This window comes from Pongo abelii, chromosome 5 (genome assembly GCF_028885655.2).
Source record: "Pongo abelii isolate AG06213 chromosome 5, NHGRI_mPonAbe1-v2.0_pri, whole genome shotgun sequence".
In the NCBI taxonomy this organism is placed as follows: domain Eukaryota; kingdom Metazoa; phylum Chordata; class Mammalia; order Primates; family Hominidae; genus Pongo; species Pongo abelii.
This window is the reverse complement of record NC_071990.2, coordinates 37,509,571-37,537,492: the sequence shown is the minus strand read 5'-3', so window position 1 is coordinate 37,537,492 and position 27,922 is coordinate 37,509,571. Positions and strand designations below refer to the sequence as shown.

At 42.6% G+C, this 27,922-nt stretch overlaps 2 protein-coding genes and 1 non-coding gene across 6 annotated transcripts in view; 2 read left to right on the top strand and 1 right to left on the bottom strand.

Moving 5' to 3' along the window:
- Positions 1 to 8,755, bottom strand: part of TBC1D22B (TBC1 domain family member 22B) — a 77,358-nt gene extending 68,603 nt beyond the window's left edge. The window contains 1 exon segment of the mRNA NM_001132178.1: positions 8,554 to 8,755. Coding sequence (NP_001125650.1) covers positions 8,554 to 8,609 — 56 coding nt within the window. The 5' untranslated portion in view covers positions 8,610 to 8,755.
- The window catches only part of TMEM217 (transmembrane protein 217), a 45,325-nt gene continuing 26,154 nt past the window's right edge, over positions 8,752 to 27,922 (top strand). For all 4 annotated transcript variants that reach the window (XM_054557445.2, XM_002816849.5, XM_054557442.2 and 1 more), the window contains exon 1: positions 8,752 to 8,959. In XM_054557445.2, coding sequence (XP_054413420.2) covers positions 8,752 to 8,959 — 208 coding nt within the window. The remainder of the gene's footprint in view (positions 8,960 to 27,922) is intronic.
- On the top strand, positions 15,173 to 15,276 carry LOC112134071 (small nucleolar RNA U13). The gene has a single exon (XR_002915654.1). It is a non-coding gene; the product is annotated as a small nucleolar RNA U13 (small nucleolar RNA).

The window sequence follows — 27,922 nt, the reverse complement described above, 5'->3', positions numbered from 1 at the left end:
AGAGAAATGCAAATCAAAACCACAGTGAGATACCATCTCACACCAGTTAGAATGGTGATCATTAAAAAGTCAGGAAACAACAGGTGCTGGAGAGGATGTGGAGAAATAGGAACACTTTTACACTGTTGGTGGGACTGTAAACTAGTTCAAGCATTGTGGAAGTCAGTGTGGCGATTCCTCAGGGATCTAGAACTAGAAATACCATTTGACCCAGCCATCCCATTACTGGGTATATACCCAAAGGACTATAAATCATGCTGCTATAAAGACATATGCACACGTATGTTTATTGCAGCACTATTCACAATAGCAAAGACTTGGAACCAACCCAAATGTCCAACAATGATAGACTGGATTGAGAAAATGTCGCACATATACACCATGGAATACTATGCAGCCATAAAAAATGATGAGTTCATGTCCTTTGTAGGGACATGGATGAAATTGGAAATCATCATTCTCAGTAAACTATCGCAAGGACAAAAAACAAACACCGCATGTTCTCACTCATAGATGGGAATTGAACAATGAGAACACATGGACACAGGAAGGGGAACATCACACTCTGGGGACTGTTGTGAGGTGGGGGGAGGGGGGATGGATAGCATTAGGAGATATACTTAATGCTAAATGGCGAGTTAATGGGTGCAGCACACCAGCATGGCACATGTATACATATGTAACTAACCTGCACATTGTGCACATGTACCCTAAAACTTAAAGTATAATAATAATTAAAAAAAAAAAAAAAAGAATCTTTACTCCCTAAACCTCTCTGGAAGATTAATAAGTAATGTGTAAGCAAACTATTACATATATTACTACAGAAATACAAACTTTGAAAACAATACTAATTGATGTGTTTAAAGGGTTTCCTAGGCAGAGAGAAAAAAAGAGGAATCAAAGAGTAAAGGGAAAGTTCTGCTGAGAGAGGAAGGGGGTGTTACACACCCCCACCAACTGCGGGGAAAAAAAAAAAAACCCCAAAGGGCTACTGATATGCACATTAGCAGCTGCAAATAATCTAAGAGTACACCTGAATTCTTCAAGCCCACAAGACCTCTTCACAGTAAAATATAAAATCAGAGGATAAACTGCAGGAAGATCTCAACAGGCCGGTTAGGTAAGGTGACTGGGTAGAAAAATAAGAGAGGGTCCTCAGATCCTCTCCTTAAAGAAGTATTACCATCTGCCAGTAACCCATGCAGAGAAAAAGCAAACCTAATTTGTGCAGGCTGAAGGGCCAGAGGCCATCAATTACCATCTAGGAAAGGAATCTTAAAATCACAGTAGACTATTTTCTAAAGCTGTCAGCCCAAGGTGCTGGCACAGCCAGGAAGGCTAAGATAAATGATGGACTTCATCAGCAAAGGTATCAGGGCCCAAATTGAATTTGTTAACATATTCTTGAACTAAACCATGATGTATCTAAAACTGGAACACTCTGTATAATAAATCAGTTTATTGCAGCTTAAAAAAGACAGGCAAGAAGTTAGAAAAGAGAAACCGAGATGATCACGGAGACTAAATGGAGATAGACCAGAAGAGCCCAATGATTAAGGTGCTCAATTTCCTGACATTTATAATTCACCTATCACTGTCTGTACCATCCCTACTCCTTCCAAACCCAAACTCAGCTCTAAGAAAGACTGATCTCCACTCCACCTTCCAAACTTATTAAACCCATTATTAAATAAGGCTCTTTTCCCTACTTGGAATGCTTTTCTATTTTCTACATCCCTTTTCAAAATTGTATCCATCCTGCAACATTCTCTTCAAATTCTACACCCCTCATGAAACTTTCCATACCCCTACCCCCAGCATCTACTAACTCAAGTCTTCTCTAGTTCCCTAACATACATAAATTAGGGCTTATATTACTTTTTAAAAATAAACTAGATTTAGATCATAATATAAGACACAATCAGGGCTGGGCACCATGGCTCACGCCTGTAATCCCTGCACTTTGAGAGGCCAAGGCAGGCAGATCACTTGAGTCCAGCAGTTCAAGACTGGCCTGGCCAACACAGCAAAACCCCATCTCTACTAAAAATAAAAATTAGCTGGGCTTGGTGGCACACACCTAAAATCCCAGCTAATCAGGACGCTGAGGCATAAGAATTGCTTGAGTCTGGGAGGCAGAGGTTGCAGTGAGCCGAGATCGTGCCATTGCACTCCAGCCAGGGCAACAAGAGTGAAACTCCGTGTCAAAAACAAAACAAAACAAAACAAAAAACCCTGGAATACCCCTGCCTCCCTTCCTAGGAAGTCACTCTATTGGATCTGGCATTTTTCACACTCATTTTTATATTTTTATTTTCTATGTATGTATCCCTAAATAATGTATGATTTTGCATGTTTTTTAAACTTTATATAAATAACATCAGACTGTAAATAGGACTTATTTTGACTCTAAATCGTTACTTTAAATTTTACTTAATTCCATGGCTAACTAGCTGATCTCTCCAACACAAGTTAAAAAAAAACACAAAACATTTGCTCTAACACAAGTGAAAAAGCATTTAATTGACATTTTCAAACACAAAGAAAAGTACAGAAAATGATACAATAAACATCCACGAACCCATCACTCTGATTTACAAATGTTAACATTTGTCACATTTCATTTAAGAAAAAAAGTGTTAGGCCAGTCACAGTGGCTCACGCCTGTAATCCAGCACTTTGGGAGGCCAAGGTGGGTGGGTCACGAGGTCAGGAGATCAAGACTATCCTGGCCAAAATGGTGAAACCCCATCTCTACTAAAAATACAAAAAAATTAGCTGGGCGTGGTGGACACATCTGTAGTCCCAGCTACTCGGGAGGCCAAGGCAGGAGAATCGCTTGAACCCGGGAGGCAGAAGTTGCAGTGAGCGGAGATCAGGCCACTGCACTCCAGCCTGGCAACCGAGTAAGACTCCATCTCAAAAAAACAAAACAAAACAAAACAAAAACAAAGTGTTAGACTACTGATGCCCCAATTGCAGTCCCTAGTCCTGTTCCTTCACTTCCCAAGAGATAACAATTATTCTGAAATTGGAGGGAACTCCTCCCATCTGTTTTTATACCTCTACATATATTCACAGATCCATAAACAACACACAGTATTTTTTATGTTTTTAAACTTCACATAAAAGACTGCACATTGTACATATCTTTCTACATCTTGCTCTTTGCATTCAACAATGTGTTTTCACCCAATTCCACTTTTAAGTTTGTCTGATTACAAATGTAACATACGTTTAGTGGAAAAACCAGAAAGTCAATCATACACAGCATCTTCTCCAGAGGAAGCCATGATGCCAAGAAGATTTTTTAGCTCCTAGAAAGCCATAGTGGTGCCATATCTTTTTCTGTAGCCCCCTTGCCACCTGGCAGAGCATGACACATACCAGCAGGCACTTAACAATATTTAGTAAGTGAAGATTAGATCTCTACAAAACCTAGGCCTCCACTTAAGCTAGAGCTAAAAACCAGAGGTTAGTTAACACACTGCATCTTGAAGAAATCACACCACATATGCAGAGAAAAGAATGCCATGGAATATGCTGCCACGCAGACAAAATGGAACAAAAGTTCTGATTAACCTCCGTCACTCTCTTTAATAAAACCAACACCATAGAATGTATTGACATAGCTGTTTTGCCTAGTTGAAACAGTGCAAACATCTTGGTAGGAAAAATCAACAGGTGTTTGTTTAGCACTGATAAAAGAGCTAGCGCAAATATGGGAAAAAGATCTATCAAATTTAAATGCCAAACATGTTGGCAACTGATCTAGGTTCACACACTCACTCCACATTAGTCTTCCAGAACAGGTGATCTATGCTGTTTCAACGATAATTTAGTATCTTCTAGTCACTCACTCTACCAGTAAAACATCTCCAAGCCAAGAACAAGTTGTAACGTACCTGCCCAGACAGGCTGTGACTTTTACACTAAATCTCCTATCAGATTCATTATTATTTTAGGATTGGCTTCAGGTTCTTAACTTGGCCTCTCTTTCTAACAACGAAGGGCCTGGAGGACTCAGGTAATTTGGATTTTGGCCAGACGCAGAGGCTCACACTTGTAATCCCAACACTTGGGAGGATGAAGTGGGCAGACTGCTTGAGTCCAGGAGTTCATGACCAGCCTGGGCAACATGGCAAGACCTGTCTCTATAAAAAATACAAAAATTAGCCAGGGCTGGGCACGGTGGCTCACACCTGTAATCTCAGAACTTTGGGAGGCTGAGGTGGGCTTGAGGTCAAGAGATCACTTGAGGTCGAGAGTTCAAGACCAGCCTGGCCAACATGGCAAAACGCCCTTCTCTACTAAAAATACAAAAATTAGCTGGGCATGGTGGCATGTGCCTGTAATCCCAGCTACTCAGGAGGCTGAGGCAGGAGAATCGTTTAAACCTGGGAGGCAGAGGCTGCAGTGAGCTGAGATCGTGCCAGGCTGGCGTTGCACTCCAGCCTGGGCAACAGAGGGAGACCTCATCTCAAAAAAAAAAAAAAAAAAAGGTGATTTTTTTTTTCTCCTGTGCCCAAGCTCCAGACACACACACACACACACACACACACACACACACACACACTGACCAAAGCTTTTTTCTTTCCCCCCACAGGTTTGTGCCACCAAGCCCAGCTAATTTTTTTGTGTGTTTTTAGTAGAGACGGAGTTTCACCATGTTGGCCAGGCTGGTCTCGAACTCCTGACCTCAAATGATCCACTCGTCTCAGCCTCCCAAAGTGCTGGGATTACAAGTGTGAGCCACCACACCCAGCCAGATCAAAGCTTTTCAATTTCAGTTTCAAAAACTGAAGCAAGGAGAGAAAACAAAAATGATAGCTACTATCATCGCAACTATCATTCCTACAATAGCTAATATTATTGTGTACCTCCTAATCAATTATTACATATTATCTCATTTAATCCTCATAACAGCCCCATGGAACAGATACTCTATCCCTATTTTAGAGATGGGGAGACTGATGCACCGAGACGTTAATTAAATCCCATAAGATCACATAGCTAGAAAGCAGAGCTGGGATTTTAACCTAGGCAGTCAGATTTCACAGCCTGCATTTTTTTTTTGAGACGATCTCTCGCTCTGTTGCCCAGGCTGGAGCGGAGTGACACAATCTCAGTTCACTGCAACCTCCGTCTCCCAGGTTCAAGAGATTCTTGGGCATCAGCCTCCTGAGTAGCTGGGACTACAGGCGCACACCACCAAGCCCAGCTAATTTGTATTTTTAGTAGAGATGGGGGGGTTTCACCATGTTGGCCAGGCTGGTCTCGGACTCCTGGCCTCAAGCAATCCACCTGCCTCAGCCTTCCAAAATTCTGGGATTACAGGCCACCACACGTGCCAAAGCCTGCAATGGTACAGATTGCCTCTTATCTTCTAGGCATTAATACAATGACCATTTGATGTGCTGAGTACATGGGGCTCATGTGAATAACTGAGAGAACTTAAAAGATGCTTAGTTTCACCAAGTTACTACACGACCCAGCGATTCCACTCCTATTTATCAGCAGAAGAATAGAAAATATATATCCAAACAAAAACCTCTGCATAAATGTTCATAAAAGCATTATTCACAATAGCCCAAAAGTGAAAACAACTCAAATATCCATCAACTGATGAATGAACAAAATGTGGTGTACCTACACTATGGAATATTATTCAGCCACAAAATGGAATGAAGTACTGATACATACTACAGTGCGGACAAGCCTGAAATCACTGTGCTTAATAAAAGAAGCCACTCACAAAAGGCCTCATATCATATTACTCCATATATATAAAATGTCCAAAAGAGGTAAATCCACAGAAACAGAAAGTAGATTAGTAGTTACCAGGGTCTGGAGTGGGGTGGATGGGGAGTGACTGTAAACAGGTATGTAGTTTCTTTTCGGGATGATGAAAATGTTCTGAAATTAGTGGTGATGGTTGCACAAAACCATCTATACTATAAACGAATATACTAAATACCACTGAATTGTACACTTTAAAAGAGTGAATTTTATGGTATGTGAATTATATCTCAATAAAGCTGTTATTTTTAAAAAGAATGTTTCATTCATTTGCAAGTTATTTTATTTAATAAAATTTCTATTTGTTGTCACTAAGATTGTTGGATCATGATCAGACAAATGGAAAGAACCCTGTCATCGCTTTTTTCACCTTTCAATTTGCAAAGAAGAGTAAACTAGTTTCATTTCCAAGTTTCCATGCATCTAGTACAGTTATTTGTGTCATTTCCCCACCCAGGAGAAAGTTTTTCTTCTCTAAGACTGAAAGAGTACAGATGCAAAAGTTCTATTCTTGAGAAAATGCCCTAACATTTTCTTTAAACCAAAGTACCTTTCTATCTAAAAGAACCTTAGTTTTCTCCCATGACCAGAGGCTCGTGGGCTTCACTGCTAAAAGCACACAGCTGAACAGTATTTCTCTTTACAAAGTAAGGTACTAAAAACTATTATGAATTATGACAATATTTGAATACCTTAAAACAAACAACGAAGACAATGAGCTGGGGTAAGGATCTGAGTAACATTCCTTTAAATGTTTACTTGCTCTAATAATGACAGCAATGTTAATAACTACTATTTTTTGAGCAACTATAATGTGCTAAATAAACACTGTCCTAGGTTCTTTACAAATAGGGTATTTCACTTAGTCCCCACCGTAACTCTGAGGAAAGTATTTTTATTTCTCATTTCGTAGGTAAGGAAATTGAGGCCTAGAGAGATTATTTGTCTTGGTCACACACACAAGAGAGCCCAAATAGTAACCCAAGTCTTTCTGAACTCGAAAGTTCTCTATATATCTACATTCTTCAAAATGAAAAAGGAATCCAGAAACTTGAAGAAACTGAAAAGACTTCTCTTCCTATCTCAGAAAAGTAGTGCTTTAAAAAAGTTGACTGTTCTTATAGCTAAATACAGGAAATATATGAAAAAGAGATTGTTAATAGCAACCAGCAGTCAGAAAGCACAGAAGCCCATGCCATGTCCCACATCTCTTACGTTGCTTCCTGATACAACAGTCTTCCTATTGATTCTGATTATAATCTTAGGATGTCAAAATTTAATGATCTCACTATGGAAAACCCCAGAGAATAGCAGTTAACACAACTAGAGAGCTCACTAGACCAGGAAGGAAAAGGAATCAGTTGGCAGGAAGTGTGCTTACCTAAAAACACAGAACATCTTTAACAGTAATATTAACACTGTAAGTCCACAGCACATTAATCTGAAGTCATCTTTGCATTCCTTTCTATTACTTTAATAAGTATTACTAAAAGCTGATTTCCACCCTATTCTCCATATGTCTACTAGGATCCTTAATAAAATAAGACTCTTGGTGGGGCATGGTGGCTAACGCCTGTAATCCCAACACTTTGGGAGGACAAGGCAAGAGGATCACTTGAGGCCAGGAGTCAGAGACCAACCCTGGCAACATAGTCAGACCTTGTCTCTATTTCATTTAAAAAAAAAAAAAAAATTAAGGCTCTTACCTAGCCACTACCGACCCTCATCTCTCTCTCGCTTAAAAAAAAAAAAAAAAAAAAAAAAAAAGTCACGAGTTCAAAAGATTAACCCAGAAGGAAAAAACCCGAATCCATTAGAAAAGGTAGCACAGGGGACACAACCAAACATGAATTTCATCACCAAGTAGACTGCAGCTGGCAGAAATCTTAAATTTACGACTGAAATACACACTCTTCCTTATACTTCTCAGGACTTTGCCCAAAATAAACTGAAACAGTAAACCAACAGTAGATTGATGGATGGATAATTTGCCAAAAGTCTCAACATACACCGAAAAGAGGGTGGGGGTAGTCTTAGGGGGTCTGCTCTCCAGTTAAACAACTGAAGAATGAACGAATTTAGTGCATTTGCACAAGAAGTGCATTACAATGCAGAGGAGGAAGAAGTCACTTGGGGTTGGACAAATCCTTAGAAAATGCCAAAGGAATAACCCTGATTCTGTGGTCATCTTGTAATAATTCCTAGTGGGAAAGGGCCAACTCAAGATAAAGTAAGGTCAGGGTTGAGAATCGTCCTCACTTTTCCTGCCTAACCCTCTCGGCAGGCGGCCCCAAACTTCCACCGGAATCCTTCGGGTAAGCGCCGACCTCGGGGAGCAAGGGAAGGGGCCATCCTCGAGCGACCAACCACCTGTGCGTGGTGGGCACCCCTGAGAGGGAGTCCTAATTAGAGTGGGAAGCAGCTCTGGGGAGGAACCTCCGAGACCAGGGCCGACACTGACTACTCACCCAACTCCATTCCCCTTTACACCCAATCTTCGGCCACCTTCCCGCTGAGGTCACCCCTCCTGAAACCTCCGCCCCCAGACCCTGGTCTACACCCACATCCAGCCGTCCCCAAAGCTCGCTGTTCGCTTCTCTGCCTGACAGCTGCCCTGCCGCCACCTGGCAGTCCCAGCTTCCCCAAACCAGTCTTCCGGCCTCTGCGGCGCCCCAGGCCCGCGGGATTTAGGGATTAGGATCTGGAAGGGTTTGGTCCAATCCCCTCTCCCTCTCAGCGTCCTGGGCTCACCTCCCCGGCAGCTTAGCGCTCCTCTTCCAAAACTGCTTGCTGTTCTCAGCGGCCATTGCTCTGGCCTGGGGAAGGCCTTGTAGGCGGGCCAAGGGGTTGCCCGGCGAGATGCCCCCAGACCCCGCAATCTGAGGGCCAACCCAGGCCGCTTCCCCGCCGCCGGTCACCCGCTCCCAGCTCCTGGGGACGCCATCTTGGATGTGGGCACCCCTCCACCCAGCACCGCTGCCATTGGTGAGCTGCGCAAGCCGTGGACGGGCCGACCAATCGGGAGCCGGAATCCTGCAGGCTGCTGAAGCCAACGGGCAACGTCAGGGGCTGGGCACACAGGTGGACTGGGAAGGCGGAGCTTGGACGAGCAGAGAGGCGGGGCTCAAAGTTCCTACCCGAGAGAGGGAAGAAGCAGGTAAGATAAGGGACCTATGGGCAGGAAGAGAGGGGATTATCTTCTTTGTGAGGAATGAAGTTCCTTAGGCTAATATTTCTTGGCAAGAGAGAGCATACTATGTATTTATATATAGGAATCTTTCACCTAAAAGTAAGGGCCCATGTGTTGGTTGTGGCCCATTTTTAACATCTCTCAATTCAATGACACTCTGGTTATTACCCTCCCTTCCTCATTCCGTTTAGATGTCCATTCGTTTTTCTGAAGGAACGTCAGCAGGGACCCGATAGCCCGGGATTGCTAACTGTTCAACACGTGAGCAACGGTTCATCAGAGTCTCCCTCTCCCTCTGTTTATTGAAAACGATTGAAGGACTTGTGCTGTGGGTGAAAAATTCAAATGATCTAATCCCCATGTCAATCCATAACTCTCCCTTTCTGACTATGCTAACAGTGTATAGGAAATGGTTTATGATAGCTGTCCAACTCAGATTACCAAATACCATTTCTTTGAAGGACACAGTATTGCTCCATCGTGTGAATCACAAAGTTAAGGATGTATCTCCTCCCGGCCCCACCAACATCCTTAATTTCCCTTGTTAATCTATTATAAATCTTGCACCCTTGAATTTATTTTCAATTTAATTTTCCCAGACAATGAGATTTAGTATTAGCATTTTGAATCCTTTGAATGTCTTGTCAGTGTTTTTTGCTGGTTTTGAGTTTCTGTGGTTGTATTCCGTGGTGATTTGGGGAGAGAGGGAAGGCGGGCACCAGTCCAGAGTGGTTTTTGTCCCTTCAAAGGACTGTTGAGGTGGGCTGCGTGTCCCCCACCCCCACCCCCACCCTCCATTTACAGCTACCACATGTACTTCCACATATTGGAGAATACTTAAAGACCCGACCCCCGGCCCCAGCCAAAGAAGGACCTTCTTTTGTATGTCCTCCAACGACGGTTTCTTCATTACTCCCATTTTCAAGCTTCTTTTGTCCCCTAATTTTAGAATTATAGGATTGGATGACAAGGGCTATTTTTACTTCCTCTGAGTCTTTCATGCTATAAAAGCATCTTATATTCTTTATGGGCATTTAACCCAGAGAAAAAAAGCCCCTCTATTCTTTTAATCATTTTACCTGCCTTTCTCTGGCGCTTCTTTTTCTTAGGATGCAGTGACCAGCACTGCACACTAAGCCCAAAGAGGGACGTACTGAGGCTTTGTTAAGGCTCATGTTTTGTCTTTATTCTGGACAGCCAGACCTTTTGCTGGCTGTTTGGACTTTAGAAGAGTTGACGTCTTGAAGGATTAATCTAAAACAACTTCTAGATTCCTTACCTTGGTGGCAACCAGCAGTTCAGAGTTCATTGTCTTAAAGGTATCCTCTGAATTGTCTTCCCCTATGTGAGCTGCCATACACTCATCCATGTGACAGGATACCTGCCACTTTCCAGCTTATGCACATGGCTTTAGAGATATTCCAGAAGCTGCTTCCTATTGATTTGACATTTTACTATGTAGAAAGCAAAGTATAATTTGTGTACCTAGACATATCTCAAAATACTCCTTTTTCTTAATCTTTTATGAAATGTTAAATAACACTGATTCCCAGGGGGTGTTGTTAACAGTGCTCAACCCAGAAAAGCCCTGTTATTTCTACAGTTTGTTTTCTATATCAGTTTCCCCTCCAAGATTTTTTAAAAATTCACATCAGTTACCTTGTGATGACTTTTTAAATAGGGAAATTGAGATTGTTGGAGCCTTTTTCACCACTACCACTTGGTCACCCTAATCTTCACCAACCACACGCCTGCTTACAGCAGCCTGCTGTTTGGCTCCCTGCTTCCACTCTTACCCCCTTAGAGTCCATTCCCCATATACCAACCAGAGAGACCTTTTTTTTTTTTGAGACCAGGTCTTGCCCTGTCACCCAAGCTGGAGTCCAGTGACATGATCTCAGCACACTACAACCTCCACCTCCCGGGCTCAAGCAATCCTCCCACATCAGCCTCCTGAGTAGCTGGGACTAACAGGCACATACCACCATGGCCAGCTAATTTTTTGTATTTTTGTAGAGATGAAGTTTCACCATGTTGCCCAGGCTGGTCTCATACTCCTGAACTCAAGCAATCCACCACCTTTGGCCTCCCAGAGAGCTAGTATTACAGGTGGGAGCCATCGCACCCAGCCCAGAGACACCCTGTTAAAATGTAAACCATATCATGTCACTCCTCTGCTCAAAACCTTGCAATGGCCCCCGCATTGTACTTGGCATAAAATCCAAGCTCCTTAAAGACCCTACATGACTTGGCTCCATTCACCTCTCCAGTCTCATCTCATTATGCTTTCTTTCTTGCTTAATCTGCTGCAGCCATGCCCATTGGTCTTATTGCCTGGCTCTATTTTTCTTTAAAGCGCTATCACTACAGGCCATATTATGTACTTGTTTGCTGTCCATCTCCATCCGCTAGAATAGAGGCCACCTGTCTGTTGCCTGTTAGGAACCAGGCCGCACAGCAGGAGGTGAGCGGCGGGTGGGCATGCAATCATTACTGCCAGAGCTCCGCCTCCTGTCAGATCAGCAGCAGCATCAGATTCTCATAGGAGTTTGAACCCTATTGTGAACTGCTCATACAAGGGATCTAAGTTGCGTTGCGCACTCCTTATGAGAATCGAATGCCTTGTGATTTGAAGTGGAACTGTTTCATCCTTTAACCCCCCTCCCCCAAAATTTTCGTGGAAAAGTTGTCTTCCATGAAACTGGTCCCACGTGCCAAAAAGGTTGGGGACTGCTGCCCTAGAGATTGTGAACCCCACTAAGACTGGGACTTTGTTTTGTTCCCCGCTGTATCCCCAGCACCTAGAAGTGTTTGGAACATAGTGAGTGCTTAGTAAATATTTACTGAGTGAAAGAAGGAAGAATATAAATATTTCTTGTCTTTAGATTCTATGTTGTTCACATATTTTTTGGTTAGGAAAGATGATAGAAACAGTGTTTCCTAACCCCTAGTAGGATGTGTCCACTTTACCAATGATTCTACATCCTTGCCTACATCCTTGGTTGAAAAACAGTCTTCTCTGAGAAAGACTGTATTCTTCAAACTCTTTTGCAGCTTCAAAGGAATGTGCCTGTACCTGGAATGATGAGGGAGGGAGGCCACCCACCTAGTCAGGAGATCAGTTGGTAGCTGTCATCAAAGGGCTGATAGGTATGGCAGCCACCCTTGCCCAGCAAGAGGTGTAAATCATTGGTTTGAGGTTCCCAAGGGGTCCTTAGAGGCCTTCTGATGGAGGTCCTTCTGGGCAGACATTCACTGGTCCACTAGACCAGTGCTTCCTATACAATATTGCACATGTGAATCACTGAGGATTATATTGAAAACCCAGATTCTGATTCAGGAGGTCTGAGGTGGAGCCTACAACTCAGAATTTCTAACAAGCTCCCAGGTGACACTGATGCTGCTGATCCATGGACCTCACTTTGTAGATCTTCTGTTACTAATACAGTGTGGCCTGTGATTGTTTAATTTATCTCAAGAGTTTATTTTGAAACTGTAAGTAGAGGCTTCTGCAAGTCTTTACTTTCCCCCGCTCAACTTCATCTTCATTCAAGAGGGTTAAACAACTTAAAATGTGGCAAAGTATAGTTAAGGGATGAGATATGCCTGGGTTGACTGTGGACTCAAAAGAGGTAGGCATATCTCAACCCTTAGAAAAAGTTTTATGAAAGAGATAATCCTTGAGTAGGGAGAGAAAAGGAAAGAGAAAGGCCTGAAGAACTGTAGGAGGAAAGTCACTTCAGGACGGGAGCTCCAATGGGAAGATAAAAATAGAGAAAAAAGCCTTTGGACTTAACAGAGAGATCACTGGCAGACTTTAACCTTAGCGAAGGAGTGGAGTGGAAGGAAGGAAGTAGACGCTGTGATGAGGGGAAGGGTTAAGAAATGAGAGCAAGAAGCAGCCCTCACAATGCACTGTGCAATGTTGGGCCGCCTAAGACATAGTGAGGTCAAGCTGGGATTTAACAGCAAGAGAGCTTTATAGTATCTAAACAACCACCGTAAGAGCCAATGGCAGAGATCAGTTCTATTAGAGAAGGCAAGGGGATAAGCAAGAAGACTGAAGAAGTAAGAGGTTATAGGAATAAACAGAGGAAGAGAAAGTTTTTAGAATTTGGGGGGTGAAGGGAAAACTAGGTATTTCGTTCCTAAGAATTTATTCTAAGAAAAGAAGTCACCGTACCTGGCAAGAAGAAAGGGGAAAATCTCTGTGTACAAAGATATTCTTTGCCTTGCAACCAATAATAAACAGGGGAAAATGAAAAGAATATGAAGATTTAAACATGAGAAGGCAGTTACGTAAATTATGGTGTGCAGTTTATAAACTTGAACCATGTTATACCATTAAAGAGGGCAAATTTGAATGCTACATAGCACATCAAAAAGGTGTATGAAATGATCTACAGCAGGGAAAAGGTAGAGTATAAAATATCTTTGCATGATTTCAATAAGAATATATGGGTTTTGTCAAAGATTGGAAGAAAACGTGGAAAAATTAAGCAAATTTTGGTAGAGGGTAGAATTATACATCTTGGTACTTCTGGAACTTTTCTTTAATGTCACTGTTTTTTAATATTATAAAATATACATCACCTGGGTACAGTAGCTCACACCTGCAATCCCAGCACTTTGGGAGGCTGAGGCAGGTGGATCACTTGAGCTCAGGATTTCGAGACCAGCCTGGGCAACATGACAAAACCCCATCTCTATCAAAAATACAAAAAATTAGTGGAGTGTGGTGGCACACACCTGTGGTCCCAGCTACTCAGAGGCTGAGGTGGGAGGATCACTTGAGACCAGGAGGCGGGGGTTGCAGTGAGCCGAGATTGTGCCATTGCACTCCAGCCTGGGTGACAGAGTGAGATCCTGTCAAAAAAAAAAAAAAAAAAATATATATATATATACACACACACACACATACATGCACACACACACACACCCCTCACAACATATACATGTTGACATATGTGTGTATGCATATATATGCATACATGTATATGTATGTTATGTATGTATACATGTGTGTATATATGTCAACCAGGGGTTGACAGACTTCTTATATCAAGGGCAGGATTGTAGATATTTTTAGGCTTTGCCAGCCGTATGGTCTCTGTTGCAGCTATTCATGTCTGCCATTGTAGTGTGAAAGCAACCATAGACAATAAATAAGCTCTTGGGGCTGTGTTCTAATAAAACTTATTTTATCCACATTGAAATTTGAACTTTATGTTACATGTCATGGAATATTATTCTTCTTTCAAGTTTTTCAACAATTAAAAAATGTAAAATCCAGGCCGGGCGCAGTGGCTCACGCCTGTAATCCTAGCACTTTGGGAGGCCGAGGCAGGCGGATCACCTGAGGTCAGGAGTTCGAGACTGGCCTGACCAACATGGAGAAACCCTGTCTCTATTAAAATTACAAAATTAGCTGGGCATGGTGGCGCATGCCTGTAATCCCAGCTACTCGGGAGGCTGAGGCAGAAGAATTGCTTGAACCTGGGAGGCGGAGGTTGCAGTGAGCTGAGATCGCGCCATTGCACTCCAGCCTGGGCAACAAGAGTGAAACTCCGTCTCAAAAAAAAAAAAAAAAAAAGTAAAATCCATTTTTATCTCCTAGGTCATATAAAAATAGCATACCAGATTTGGCCAATCGTTGGTAATTTGCCATCTCCTGCAATAAATAATAAAGAACAAATAAGAAAGAGATTAATAAACAAAAAATCTTAAAATATAATTAAAGTTCCATTTTGTTCCTCTCTGATCTCACTCCCCTCCCTCTCTCCAGTGGAAACCACGATCCTGAGTTACATGTTCAGCATTCCCATGCGTGTTTTAGAGTTTTATTACATATGTGTGTATCCATAAACAACATGTTTCTCATGTTTTGAAACTTTATAAATAACATCATACTGTACATATGCTTCAGCAACTGGCTTTTTCACTCAACATTCTGTTAATACATTGAGCTCTAGTTTACTCATCTTAACTGCAATATATCGTTCCATTATGTGAATATTCCTCAATTCTCATTTCCTGTTATTTTTATTTTGAGCATTGCTCATTCAACATTCTTTTATACATTATCTCATGGAAATTTTTCTCTAGTGCAGTTTTTTTCAAATTATGGTTTCTCAACTGTCTTAGTCCATTCAGGCTGCTATAACAAAATATCATAGATCAGTCCTTTTGCAGTTCGTAAGCAAGATGAATGGGTGTTCATGCCCATATGTGAGATGTGCCTCCCTCAAACCTTGTGAAGACGTCGGCACATTACCTGTCTGACATGAAAAAATAAAAAACAAAATATCATAGATTGGATAGCTTGTAAACAGCAGACATGTATTTCTTACAGTTCTGGAGGCTAGGAAGTACAAGATCAAGATGCCAGCAGATTTGGTGTCTGGTGAGGGCCCATTTCCTGGTTCATACATAACACCTGCTGGCTGTGTCCCCACATGGTGGAAAGGGTCAGGCAGCTCTTTGGAGCCCCTCTTAAAAGGGCAGTAATCTACCTTCATCACCTCCCAAATATCTTACCACGTAATACCATCATATTGGTGATTAATTTCAACATATGTGTCTAAATCCAATTTTGAGAGGACACAAACACTCCATAGCATCAACTACTAATGAATTAAAGTAAACTTAAAGGTTGGGACCTTTAATGAAATAGAATAGACAGAAATAGAAAAGATCAGAATGTGTTGCATGTAATATGGGCATTGTTTTGCAAAATTTTTTCCCAGCTTTTTTACACTTACACATACATACATGTGTGTGTGTGCGCACATGCACGCCTGAGAGAGATACTTGGTTGTGATGTAAAATGTACTTCTCAATAAGAGGTTGTGATCAGCATGTTTGAAAAGCACTGTTTTAAGGTACAGTACCTAGGAATATCTAGGAAAGGCGTTGCTAAATCACAGAACATGTACAACTTCCACTTTACTAAATGTTGCAAAATGTTCTCCAAAATGGCTTTTCAAACTTATCCTCACAGCAATGAATGTGAGTTTCCATTGCTCCACATCCTCACCTATGGTAGAATTTTTTCATGGGATGTTAAATATATCATACACACAAGAGAATGTATAAAATTAATATGCACAGTTTGATTAATAACATTTGCATTCGTGTATCCACTCCCCATGCTATACAACAGGATATTACCAATACCTTAGAAGCCTCTTAGGGGTCCCTTCCTATGGGCATTCCCCTTTTCTCTCTCTTTCAGATGTAACCACTCTGCAGAATTTTGTATTAATAATTCCCTTGTTTTTATATTTTCTACCTATGTTTGTAACCTTAAGTAACATACTATTAATATTGTATATATCTACTCTTCTGTTGCCTGCTTCTTTTAGACAATAATATGATTTTGATATTTGCCTATGTTGATGAGCACAGCTGTAGTTCACTAATTTTCACTGTTGTAATAGTCCATTTTATAATACCATATTTTATCTATGCTACTACTGATGGACATTTGGTTGTTTCACATTCTGTGCCACTATGAACTCTGCGGCTACAAACTTTCTTATGTGTGTCTTCTGGATAAGTGAACAACTAGAAAGATTTCTCTAGGTTGTTGACATGGAAGTGGAATTGGTGGTCTGGAGTGTATGCGTAAGTTCAACTTTGCAAAATACTGCCCAACTGTTTTTCAAAGTGGTCATACTACTTTACACTTCCAACCACAGGGGATGAGAGTTCCATTTTTATTTCCTATAACATGGTTTCAACAGTAAATAAAAACTGGAGGGAAAAGGTAGTTCAAAGTCAGATCCTAAGGGAAGAACAAAATTTGGTTGAACAGGAAGCAGAAAAGTAGAAATCTTAGTCTCTGTTCAGTCACATAGAAATCTTCCTTCCACTGGGTGCGGTGGCTTACACCTGTAATCCCAGCACTTTGGGAGGCTGAGGCGGGTGGATCACTTGAGGTCAGGAGTTCGAAACCAGCTTGGCCAGCATGGTGAAACTCCGTCTCCACTAAAATACAAAAAAATTAGCTGGGCATGGTGGCACGTGTCTGTAGGCCCAGCTACTTGGGAGGGTGAGGCAGGAGAATTGCTTGAACCTGGAAAGTGGAGGTTGCAGTGAGCCAAGATTGCACCACTGCACTCCAATGTAGGCAACAGAGTGAGACTCTGTCTCCCCAAAAAAAAAAAAAAAAAAAAAAAAGAAGAAGAAGAAAGAAAAGAAATATTCCTTTCTTCCTTTCTATTGTCATAAATTTCTGCATGGCACAAATTCAAAGTCTACAAATGGATATGCTTAATTGTGGCCCCAAAAAAGATATGTCTACATTAAAATCCCTGGAACCTGTGGATGTTATGTTATTCAGAAAAAGGGTCTTTAACAGATATTAAGTTAAAGATTTTGAGATGGGATCATCTTGGACTGCTTGGCTGGGTCTCAAATCCAACGACAAGTGTTCTTTTATGAGAGAAGATACAGACAGAAGAGAAGGAGGCAGTGTGACCACAGAGGCAGACTGGAGTGATGCAGCCACAAGCCAAGGAATACCTGGAGCCACCAGAACCCAGAACAGGCAGGAAAGGATTCTCTGCTAGAGCCTTTGAAGCATGAGTTTACTTGATTTAGGACTTCTAGCCTCCAGAACCTTAAGAGAACAAATGTCTATTGTTTTATGCCACTATGTTTGTTGTTATTTGTTGCAGAGAAGTCCTAGGAAGCTCATGCAGGATATAAAGAAAAAGTTGATCTCCCTCACAACTTTTTGCCCATTGCCACCTATTTCTGCTCCCCAGAGGCAACCACTGTTGCCAGTTCCTTGTTCGCCATCCTTATAGAGATATTCTTAAAGAGACCCCTAGTAATTGGCAAGAACATTGAAAATCATTTTACAGATGAGAAGACTGAAGCTCAAAGAGAGGAAGAGGCTTGCCTGAGGACCCTCAAGCTAGCCAGCGGCAGATGAATAGCATCCCAGGTTTCCTATTTCTTGTGCTCCTTTAATGTAAGAGAAGTATCTGGAAGCAGATTTTGATATTAGGCTAGAGAGAAAGAAGAGCAAGGTATTGGGTGAGTGAAGGGAGGGGAATGCCATGAAGGTGAGAATGGGGGTAAAAAAATATGATTTTGCCTCAGGTTGACCTCAATTCAATGCAGCACTGCACCAGATCATTGCCACACACTGTAGATAGAAATTAATTATTCTAACTAGCTTTTATTGAACATCTACTATATTCCTGGCACCAAACTATATTAAGAACTATAAACATACAGCCCCTGTCCTCAACAAGTGTATAATCTAGTAGAGGAGTCTGGTTAGTAAGTAAAGCAGCATGACAAGTGATAAAAATGGAGGTGTATACTATAATATGTCCTAAGAAAACACAGAGTGGAGCATGATCCTTTCTGATTGGGAAGCTGAGGAAGGCCTTGAAAGATGAGTGTGATTTTACTAGGTAAAGAGGGAGGGACAAGCATCCTAGGCAGAAGAATGAAACCTACATGGAACTATGGATGTCTACAAGGAGAAATTCCATATGAGAAACGGTAGGAGATGCTGTCAGTACCTCACCCACATCCCTCATCCTCTTCATGTGCTAAGTGCATCTCTTTGCCTGAAGGCTCTTCCCCCAGCTCCCAAGAACTATGGAAAACCATGCTGTTCACACTCATGGCATACTGGAAATGTCTAAGAGTTAACTCCTCCTGGGAGCAGCCCTCAACTAGTGACTGACTCTCAGGAGTTGGTAAACACCCAAGCTCCTTCAACACTTAGAGGGGATAATTCTGAGGTGTGTGTTTCTCAGAGTTTTTTTACAGGATTAAGCTCCTGTTGTCCATTGTGGTAGTTGGCTTAATAGTTTGCCCTTGCCGGGTTCACGCCTGTAATCCCAGCACTTTGGGAGGCCAAGGTGGGTGAATCATGAGGTCAGGAGATCGAGACCATCCTGGCCAACATGGTAAAACCCCGTCTCTACCAAAAATACAAAAATTAGCTGGTTGTGGTGGCACGCACCTGTAGTCCCAGCTACTTGGGAGGCTGAGGCAGTAGAATTGCTTTAACCTGGGAGGCGGAGGTTGCAGTGAGCTGCCACCACACTCCAGCCTGGCGACAGAGTGAGACTCCATCTCAAAAAAAAAAAAAAAAAGTAAAAAAGTTCACCCTTTATTGACTGCCTTCCTTCCCCTATATCACTTCTACCTCTTTCCCCACTCGTGTTTCTGTCACCTCCAAATAAACTACTTGCACTCAAATCCTTGTCTCAGGGTCAGCTTCTTGGAGAATCCAAACTAAAATTAACCATAAGTAGCTCTACATGGTAAGACCAAAGAGTACAAGGAATGGTGTGCAGGGACAAAAGATACTGCAGCAGGGGTCTATCATAGTAGACTTCTAAGGCCATGTAAGTCTTATGTTACCTTTTCCTCTAGGCAATGGGACATTCATTGCCAGTTTAAGCAGGGACATGACATGACCAGATCTGCATTGTAGAAGGACCACTCTAGTCACATATCTATTAAATGGCTTCTGCTACACTTAGAATGAAATCCAAACTCCTAACCATGCCTGATAGGTACTGAAGGACCCGGCACCTGGCTGTCTCCCCATCTTCTGAGAATTTTTTTTTTTTTTTTGAGACAGAGTCTTGCTCTGTTGCCCAGGCTAGAATGCAGTGGCACAATCATGGCTCACTGCAGCCTCGACCTCCCATGCTCAAGCGATCCTTCCACCTGAACCTCCTGAATAGCTGGGATCACAGCACGTGCCACCACATCAGCTAATTTCTAAAATTATTTTGTAGAGATAGGGTCTCACTATGTTGCCCACGCTAGTCTCAAACTCCTGAGCCCAAGTGATCCCCCTGCCTCGGCCTCCCAAAGTGCCGGGATTACAGACATGAACCACCATGCCCAGCCTGAGAAATGTCTATTTGATTTGGCAATTGTGGGTTGATCCTAATGGCACAGCAGGGTCAGAAGCCAGATGAAGAGTAGAAGTAGACTAGATTATTGTTGTCAGTTTTTCACTCCCTCTTGCAGTGCATGAGAGTAGATGGAGTATATTTCCCTGCAAGACTTCTGGCCAGTGGAATGTGAGCAAAAGTAACAGTTTGCCTCAAGAAGTATCATATGTTTCCACTCCCATGCCTGCACTATGAGAAGAGCATGCCCTGGGGAGCTACTGGCCCAAGGAAAATAACAGACATGTGGGAGCAGACAAAAATCCAGACTGAAGCCTGGAACCCACTCCAGGCAACCTTCAGCCTGAAGCTTGAATAAGAAAAATAGATGCTTGTGGTTTTAAGCCACTGAATTTTGCATCATTATTGTGGCAAAAGCTGATTACTGCAGGAGAGAATTAGAGGAGAAGTAGAAGAGAAAAGTGAGCCAAGAATACGCTTTCAAGAAACTTAGCTGTCAAGAAAATGAGAGCCTGTTGGCCGGGCGCAGTGGCTCACACCTGTAATCCCAGCACTTTGGGAGGCCGAGGCAGGTGGATTACTTGAGGTTAGGAGTTTGAGACCAGCCTGACCAACATGGAGAAACCCCCTTCTCTACTAAAAAAAATACAGAATTAGCCAGGCTTGGTGGTGCACGCCTGTGATTACAGCTACTCGGGACGCTGAGGCAGGAGAATCACTTGAACCCGGGAGGCAGAGGTTGCAGTGAGCCAAAATCGCGCCATTGCACTCCAGCCTGGGCAACAAGAGCAAAACTCCGTCTCAAAAAAAAAAAAAAAGAAAGAAAGAAAGAAAAGAAAAGAAAATGAGAGGCTAGTAGATATCCTCCTCCTCCTCCTCCTCCTCCTCGTGCTCTTCCTCCTCCTCCTCCTCCTGCTCTTCCTCCTCCTCCTCCTCCTGCTCCTCCTCTTCCTTATTGTCACTGTTGTTCTGTTTTGGTGTTTTTGCTGCCCATGATATAAATCCCTTTCCCACATATGGAGAATTTCTCACTCTATGAAACTCTGTGAGAAGCAGAGCCCACCTCCTAGTATTATAGCTGAAAACACCAGCTACTTATTTTCCCAACCTTCCTGTGAACTAAGTCATGGCACATGTTGTAGGCTCTGCTAATAAAATGCACCCACTCTAGACTTCGAATCGGGAGGAGTTTGTGATGCAAAGAAGCAGAAGTAGCACAGAATCCATTCCACTGATGGGCAATGCCAGCATGGCAGCAACCCCCAGTTTGGGAGAATAGCTGTGGCAACAGCAACATTCAGGATCTGGTGCTGGGCCTCTCAGTGTACCTATGGAGTCAAACGCTCATTAGCAGCAGTGGCAGTGTCTTCAGTGACCCAGCTCTGTGATGTGATGTTGGGGCTACCTACCGCCCTGTAAGGAAAAACCTCTGAACATAGTATGGTAGATTGGTTGCATTAACGATCTTAATTCTTCGCTGGAGGATCTCATCTTGTTGGACTTCCTCATTCTGACTGGGCTCACCCTTTTGACTTACTTTGTTCAGTGGGATGTTAGTAAACATTACCCAAGCCATGGCTTGCAAAGCACTTGTGTGATTGGCTTGCTGTCACTGTTGCTCTCTGTCATTGCCATGAGAACATGTCTAGGCTAGCCTGCTGGATGATGAAAAATGTGGAACTAGGCCAAGTCTCTCTAAGTTATCCCAGCTGAGGCCGTCCTAGTTCAGCCAACAGCCAGTTGAGCCTTGGACATATGAATTAGCTGAGCCAAAATCAACAGAATTGCCTGGCCAACCAACAGTTGACCTCAGACACTTGAGTGAGTCCGGCTGAGATCAGCTCAGCTCAGCCCAGCCCAGCCCCAGATAAACTGAACCTCACAAACTTGTGTATTAAATCCATGTCCATTGTTACATGCCATTCTGGTTTTATGGTTGTTTATGTGATGTTATTGTGATAATATACAGCCAACACACATATGATTCTCCAGATTTCTCCACAAGTCTGTGAGCTATGGTTTTTCTGCTTAAATCAGCCGAGAGTTGGCACTTGTTGCTTGCTCTGACTTACGCAGAGAAAGACTGAAAGTAAATTAGAGAGAAACATGGGGTCAAGGGAGAAGTTGAGGTAGACGAGACTTCAACATGTTTATAGGCCAAGGATTGGAGGCAGTTGTATTTGTTAGGCTATAAGTGTAGCTGGAAAATAATAGTGCTTTAGACACAATAGAAGTTTACGGTTTTTCTTCCTCATGTGAAAGAAGTTTACAGTTTTTCTCCCATAGGGTTCAGCCTCTGGTGAAACTGCCTTTGCAAAACTACGACAGTAAGAGAAATCTGACACAGTTGACTCCTTCTTGCTTCTAACCTCCAAATTCTCCTTGTTCATTCCTATGCATAAGCCAAACTTTGGAAAGAATTTAGTTTACATTTTAACCTTAAAGCAAAGATGACAATAGCCCTTCCCAAAACTAAACCACCTTTGTAAAACTAATAAAAGGCCACAAGGTTAGGATTATGAGAGGGGCCTGAGTTCTACTAAAATGTAGGTGGAGTTAAATGATAACCAGCCACTGTTCCAGAGGTCACAAAATTTGTAACTTCCCCAGTTCCCCTGTAGATAACATCACTACTGTAGAACCTAAGATTGGCCTTTTGAGATGTCTTTTCAGACTTGCATTTCTGAGGACTGGCTGACTCCATGTGGGCTCCTGGCTCCTGACTGAACCGATCCTGTGCACCCCCCCATCCAGAGGCAGACTCAGCACACAAGGAGTTTTCTGCATCCTTATGATGGCATTCCCCACCAGTCAGCACCACCCATTCCCTAGTCCTCTGCTCACCAAACTATCCTTGAAAAACCCTAGCCAGGTGTGGTGGTACATGCCTGTAATACCAGCTACTTGGGATGCTGAGGCAGGAGAATCGCTTGAACCCGGGAGGCGGAGGTTGCGGTGAGCCAAGATCACGCCATTGCACTCCAGCCTGGGTAACAAGAGAGAAACTCTGTCTCAAAAAACAAAACAAAACAAAACCCTAACCTCTGAGCCTTTGGGGAGATTGATTTGAGTAATAACTCCATATCATCCCATGTGATATGGCCAGCCTCATATCAATTAAACTCTTTCTTTACTGCAGTGTCATGGTCTCAGTGAATTGGTTTTGTCTGTGTAGCAGGCAGGAGGAACCCATTGGGCAATTACACTGGGATGAAGGACAGGGAGAACATGACCTTTCTCTTCAATACCTGGTGGTTTCCTCCATTTTTTCCCCCTTTCAATCCAGTCTCAGAACTTGGTCACATGACCACACTCAGCTGCACAGAAAGCTGGAAAATGCAAACCTTATTCTGGCCAACCGAATTTATAACTAAACGCCCTGTTTCAGAGTGGAAGAAGGGGCAAACAGAGAGTAATAGCCCTTGCCAAATTAAAGAAGATGGAATAATTAATGGGACAGCATCTCCGTAGTGGACTTTCTTAGTTATTTCCTTCCATATTCTTTTTTAAGGGGGCTTTTTTTTTTTTTGTAGGGGCAGGGCAACGGTGTTCACAGTGTGGGCATAAATCATAATTTACCTAAACAAGTTATGGCGATCCCATTCAACTTTGCCAGGAACTTGCTTTCCCAGCTTCTCCTGAAGCTACATGTGCCATGTGACCCAGTTCTGACCAATGAGCCATGAGAAGAAGACTGCTAGGGGTTTTCTGGGAAATGTTTTATTTCCTATGAAAGAGACAAACGTGGAGGAGAGCTTACTGGCACACTCCTGCCTGGGATACTGGTGTGAATCACTGGGGCAGTCAGCTTATGACCACAAAAGTAAGGCCAAAGGAATTACAGATGCCAACCTAGAGCCCTGACACCTTTTTAAGGATCTGAATACCTTGAGAGATGAGCAGGTGAAGAAGGGGAGAAAAAATATTTGAGGAAGTAGGAGTATTAGATACATGAGAAGGAATGCTTAGCAATACCCCTGGAAAGTTGGATCCCAGTCAGATCATGAGGGCTTTGTATGAAGTAGTGTGATTTACTGTCAGAATTACCTCATTCCAAGCTGGGGCTGGTTTCCCTGTTTGTCAGCTGATTCACCACCAAACCATGACAGGCTTTTCTCTTTGTAGGCTTAAGAAGACTGCCCATCTCTTCCCCACTCAGAGAGTTAAAGAACTTTTGTTTTGGAAAATCTAGGCTCTTAAAGGCAAAGAAAAGCTCTAGATGATATGAGTGAGTAGGGAGTGCTGATTTGAAAAGTTGAGGGTGAATAGCATGGTTCCCAGCTTTCTACAGCATGTGGAATTTCCTTCCCATGGGGGGAATAGAGAGGTACAGGTTCTGCCCACTGTGGGGGCCTGTGTTTGACTCTCTCGCAGACCCCAGAGTGGCAGAATGTTTGATGGGTTAGCTGAGTGGACACTTGGCTGGGGACTGAGCTCTAAGCCATAGTCTCCAGGGCTATGAGCAGTGGGACCACTGAAGTTTGGACATTGAGCCCTTCACAGTGACCGCAGTGTCTTGAAGTCTAGAACTCTTCCCTCAGATTCCAAGATTGGGTGAACTCAGGGGGCTCTATGTGACTCCATCAAGGGGCAGGGAAAGAGTGGGCCAAAAAAAAAAAAAGAAAAATTGAGATCGAATTTTTCCCTAACTCCCTGAGGAAGCAGGCCAAAACAGACTTCATATTAGTTTTTGAAAATAAAGACAACGCGATAAAGCCATCTCTTGTATTAGTGTTTAGTTACAGTGCAAATTTACACGGTTACATACAAAGCCAAGGGAGAGGAGTGAGAAGAGGTCATAAATTATCTCAATAACTTTTTTAAAAAGTTAATGGAGTTTTAAATAAGAAAATATAGAATGTATGTCTCTAAGAATTCAAGCTTATATATACACAAAAATGTCCATTTGTATTTTTAAAATCTAATTAAATTGGCCTGGATATTGCCAGACTAGAAAAAAATTCAATCTCTCTTATCACTGGGGATCCCTCTGGCTCCCAGGGATGACCCAGAATCCAGATGTAGAACCTGGAACAGAAAACCTGTAGCATCACTGGGGGTGCTGACAGCTGCCTCATGCCAGCCCAAGAATGGGGACCTTGGATCCTGCCAGCACCTGCTTCTAGCCTCACATGAGTTGTAGGAATCCTTACTGAGGTTGGAGGAGGGAAGACAGAATCCCTAGTACTCAGGGTCCAGTCCCCTCTCCAGGTACAATGCTGAGATGTCGCTTTTGAGGTCCTGCTTCCCTCCTTGGAGCTCTGCCGGTGAGGAGTGAAGGGTCTTCATATTCCCCACCACATAGACAGCCACCTTTTTTTTCTTTGGCAAAGAGTAATACCTTTAGCCTGGGCAACATAGTGAGACCCCGTTTCTAAAAAAAAAAAAATTAACCAGGTATGGTGTCACGCAGCTGTAGTTCTAACTACTTGGGAGACTGAGGCAGGAGGATCACCGGGGCCCAGGAGGTCAAAGGTGCAGTGAGCCAAGATTGTGCCACTACACTCCAGCCTGGGAGACAGAGCAAGACCCTGTCTCAAAAAAAAAAAAAAAAAAAGAGTAATACTTTTATTATATATAGAACTCATGCACACTGAAAAAATGCTGATATCCTGATACATTAATATATTAAGTAAAGACGTAACTTGCAAAAAGGTCAATAAAACTGGTTAACAAATACTTCATAAATGTTCAACCTTAGGAATAATCAATAAGATACAAAAATTAAAATATTACTTTTCACCTACTACTAGGTTAAATGAAGAGAATAAATCAAAATAGAATCTTAAAATAGTAATACAAAATGATAGCAAATATGTGCTAAAACAGATAGGTACATATATTTTGATGGAAGAGTGAATTAGTAACAACCATTTGATGTTTTGTTTTTATGTCTCTTTTAAATTTATTTTTCTGTTTTAAATTAATCATGTTTCTCAAATACACACACATACATGTATACATACATAGAGATGTGACAGCCGCCTCAAGTTTGCCTCAATAATCCTAGCCTCCTGGTATTTACACCCTTATGTTGTCCTCTCCCCATAGTCCCCTGCAGGGTCAGTGAGTGTGACCAATTAAATATGTGCCCCTTGATGGAGTCACATAGAGCCCCCTGAGTTCACCCAATCTTGGAATCTGAGGGAAGAGTTCTAGACTTCAAGACAGTGTGGTCACTGTGAAGGGCTTGATGTCCAAACTTCAAGTGATGGATATCACTTCTGAGATTTCTAAGATAGTGCAGCTTCCATTTTGGTCTCTCTCTCTCTCTCTCTCTCTCTCTCTCTCTCTCTCATCAGTTACTCTGGGGGAAGCCAGTGGCCGTGTCATGAGGAAATTCAAGCGGCCTATAAAAAGGCCCAGGAGGTGAGGAACTGAGTTCTCTGGCCAACAGCCAAGAAAGAACTGAGGCTTCTTGCCAACAGTCAGAGAGAGAGAGCTTGGATGAAGCTTCCCTCCCACAAGTAGAGCCTTTAGATGGCCCCCAGCCCCAGCCAACAGCTTGACAGCAGCCCTGTGAGAGACCTTGAACCAGAACCACCCACCTACGCTACTCTTGGATTCCTGACTCATGGAAACTATGAGATAATAAATGTTTTATATCATAAGTGTCTAAGGTTTGAGGTAATTTGTTACAGAGCAATAGTGACTAATACAAGAGTTCAGAGGGCAAAACAGTCACACATACTTAAAGGCTTTAAAAAGTCCCAGCAGTTTTCTGTCTTACCTCTTCTTAGCCACCCAGACACACTCCCCAGAGGCTACTGACCAAGTGCTAGGCTGCCACTGCCAGATTTCCTGTTAGAAGAAGAAAATAAATCTCTAGTTGTTTAAACTACTATTGTTTGAGTCTCTGTTCCTTGCAGCCAAATGCATTCTTTTTTTTTTTTAATGAGCTAGGGTCTCACCATGTTGCCCAGGCTGGTCTGAAACCCCTGGGCTTAAGTGATCCTCCCACTTAAGGGGAGCATCTTAACCGATATAGATGAATTAGGCTCTAAAGCTTTATAATGTGTTCATTGTCATTGTTATTTTCCTCCCTAACCCAGTGTTGCAAGAGATCGGTCTGAAATGAGCTGGCAGCAACATATTCTACTGAGATCACAAGTCAACTTGTGAGAGCAATTGAAAATATAAAGTTCTTACCATGATTGAGTAAATCTAAGGTGCCATCAACTGCAAAATGCATCATTATCTTAGGTACCACTGAAATACAAATATCATTAATTACATTATGCTTCAATGCTTTCTCATATCTTAGAATTTTATTTATTTATTTATTTATTTATTTATTTATTTATTTTTTAAGACAGAGTCTTGCTCTGTCACCCAGACTGGAGTTCAGTGGCACGATCATGGTTCACTGCAGCCTCAGCCTCCTGGGCTCAAGCAGTCCTCCCAAGTAGCTGGGACTACAGGCGTGGCCACCAAGCCCAGCTAATTTTTGTATGTTTTGTAGAGATGGGTTGTTGCCATGTTGCCCAGGCTAGTCTCAAACTCCTGGGCTCAAGTGATATGCCCACCTTGGCCTCCCAAACTGCTGGAATTACAGGCATGAGCCACTGTGCCCAGCCCATGACTGAATTTTTATTGTATGCTTATCAAAATAATTTTTAATACTTATTTAGACATAGGGCTTTTGTTTTTGAGACAGAGTCTCTGTCACCCAGGCTGGAGGGCAGTGGCATGATCTCGGCTCACTGCAACCTCCACCTCTTGGGTTCAAGTGATTCTCATGCCTCAGCCTCCGTAGTAGCTGGGATTACAGGCATGTGCCAACATGCCTGGCTAATTTTTGTATTTTTAGTAGAGACAGGGTTTCACCCTGTTGGCTGGCTGGTCTTGAACTCCTGACCTTAGGTGATCTGCCTGCCTTGGCCTCCTCAACTGCTGGGATTACAGGTGTGAGCCACCATGCCCAGCCTAGACATAGATTTTTTAAAATCATATATCAATACTTAGAAGAATACTCAACCTCAAGAGTAATCAATAAAATGTAAAAAGTAAGTCTCTCCCTTTCATGTTGGCA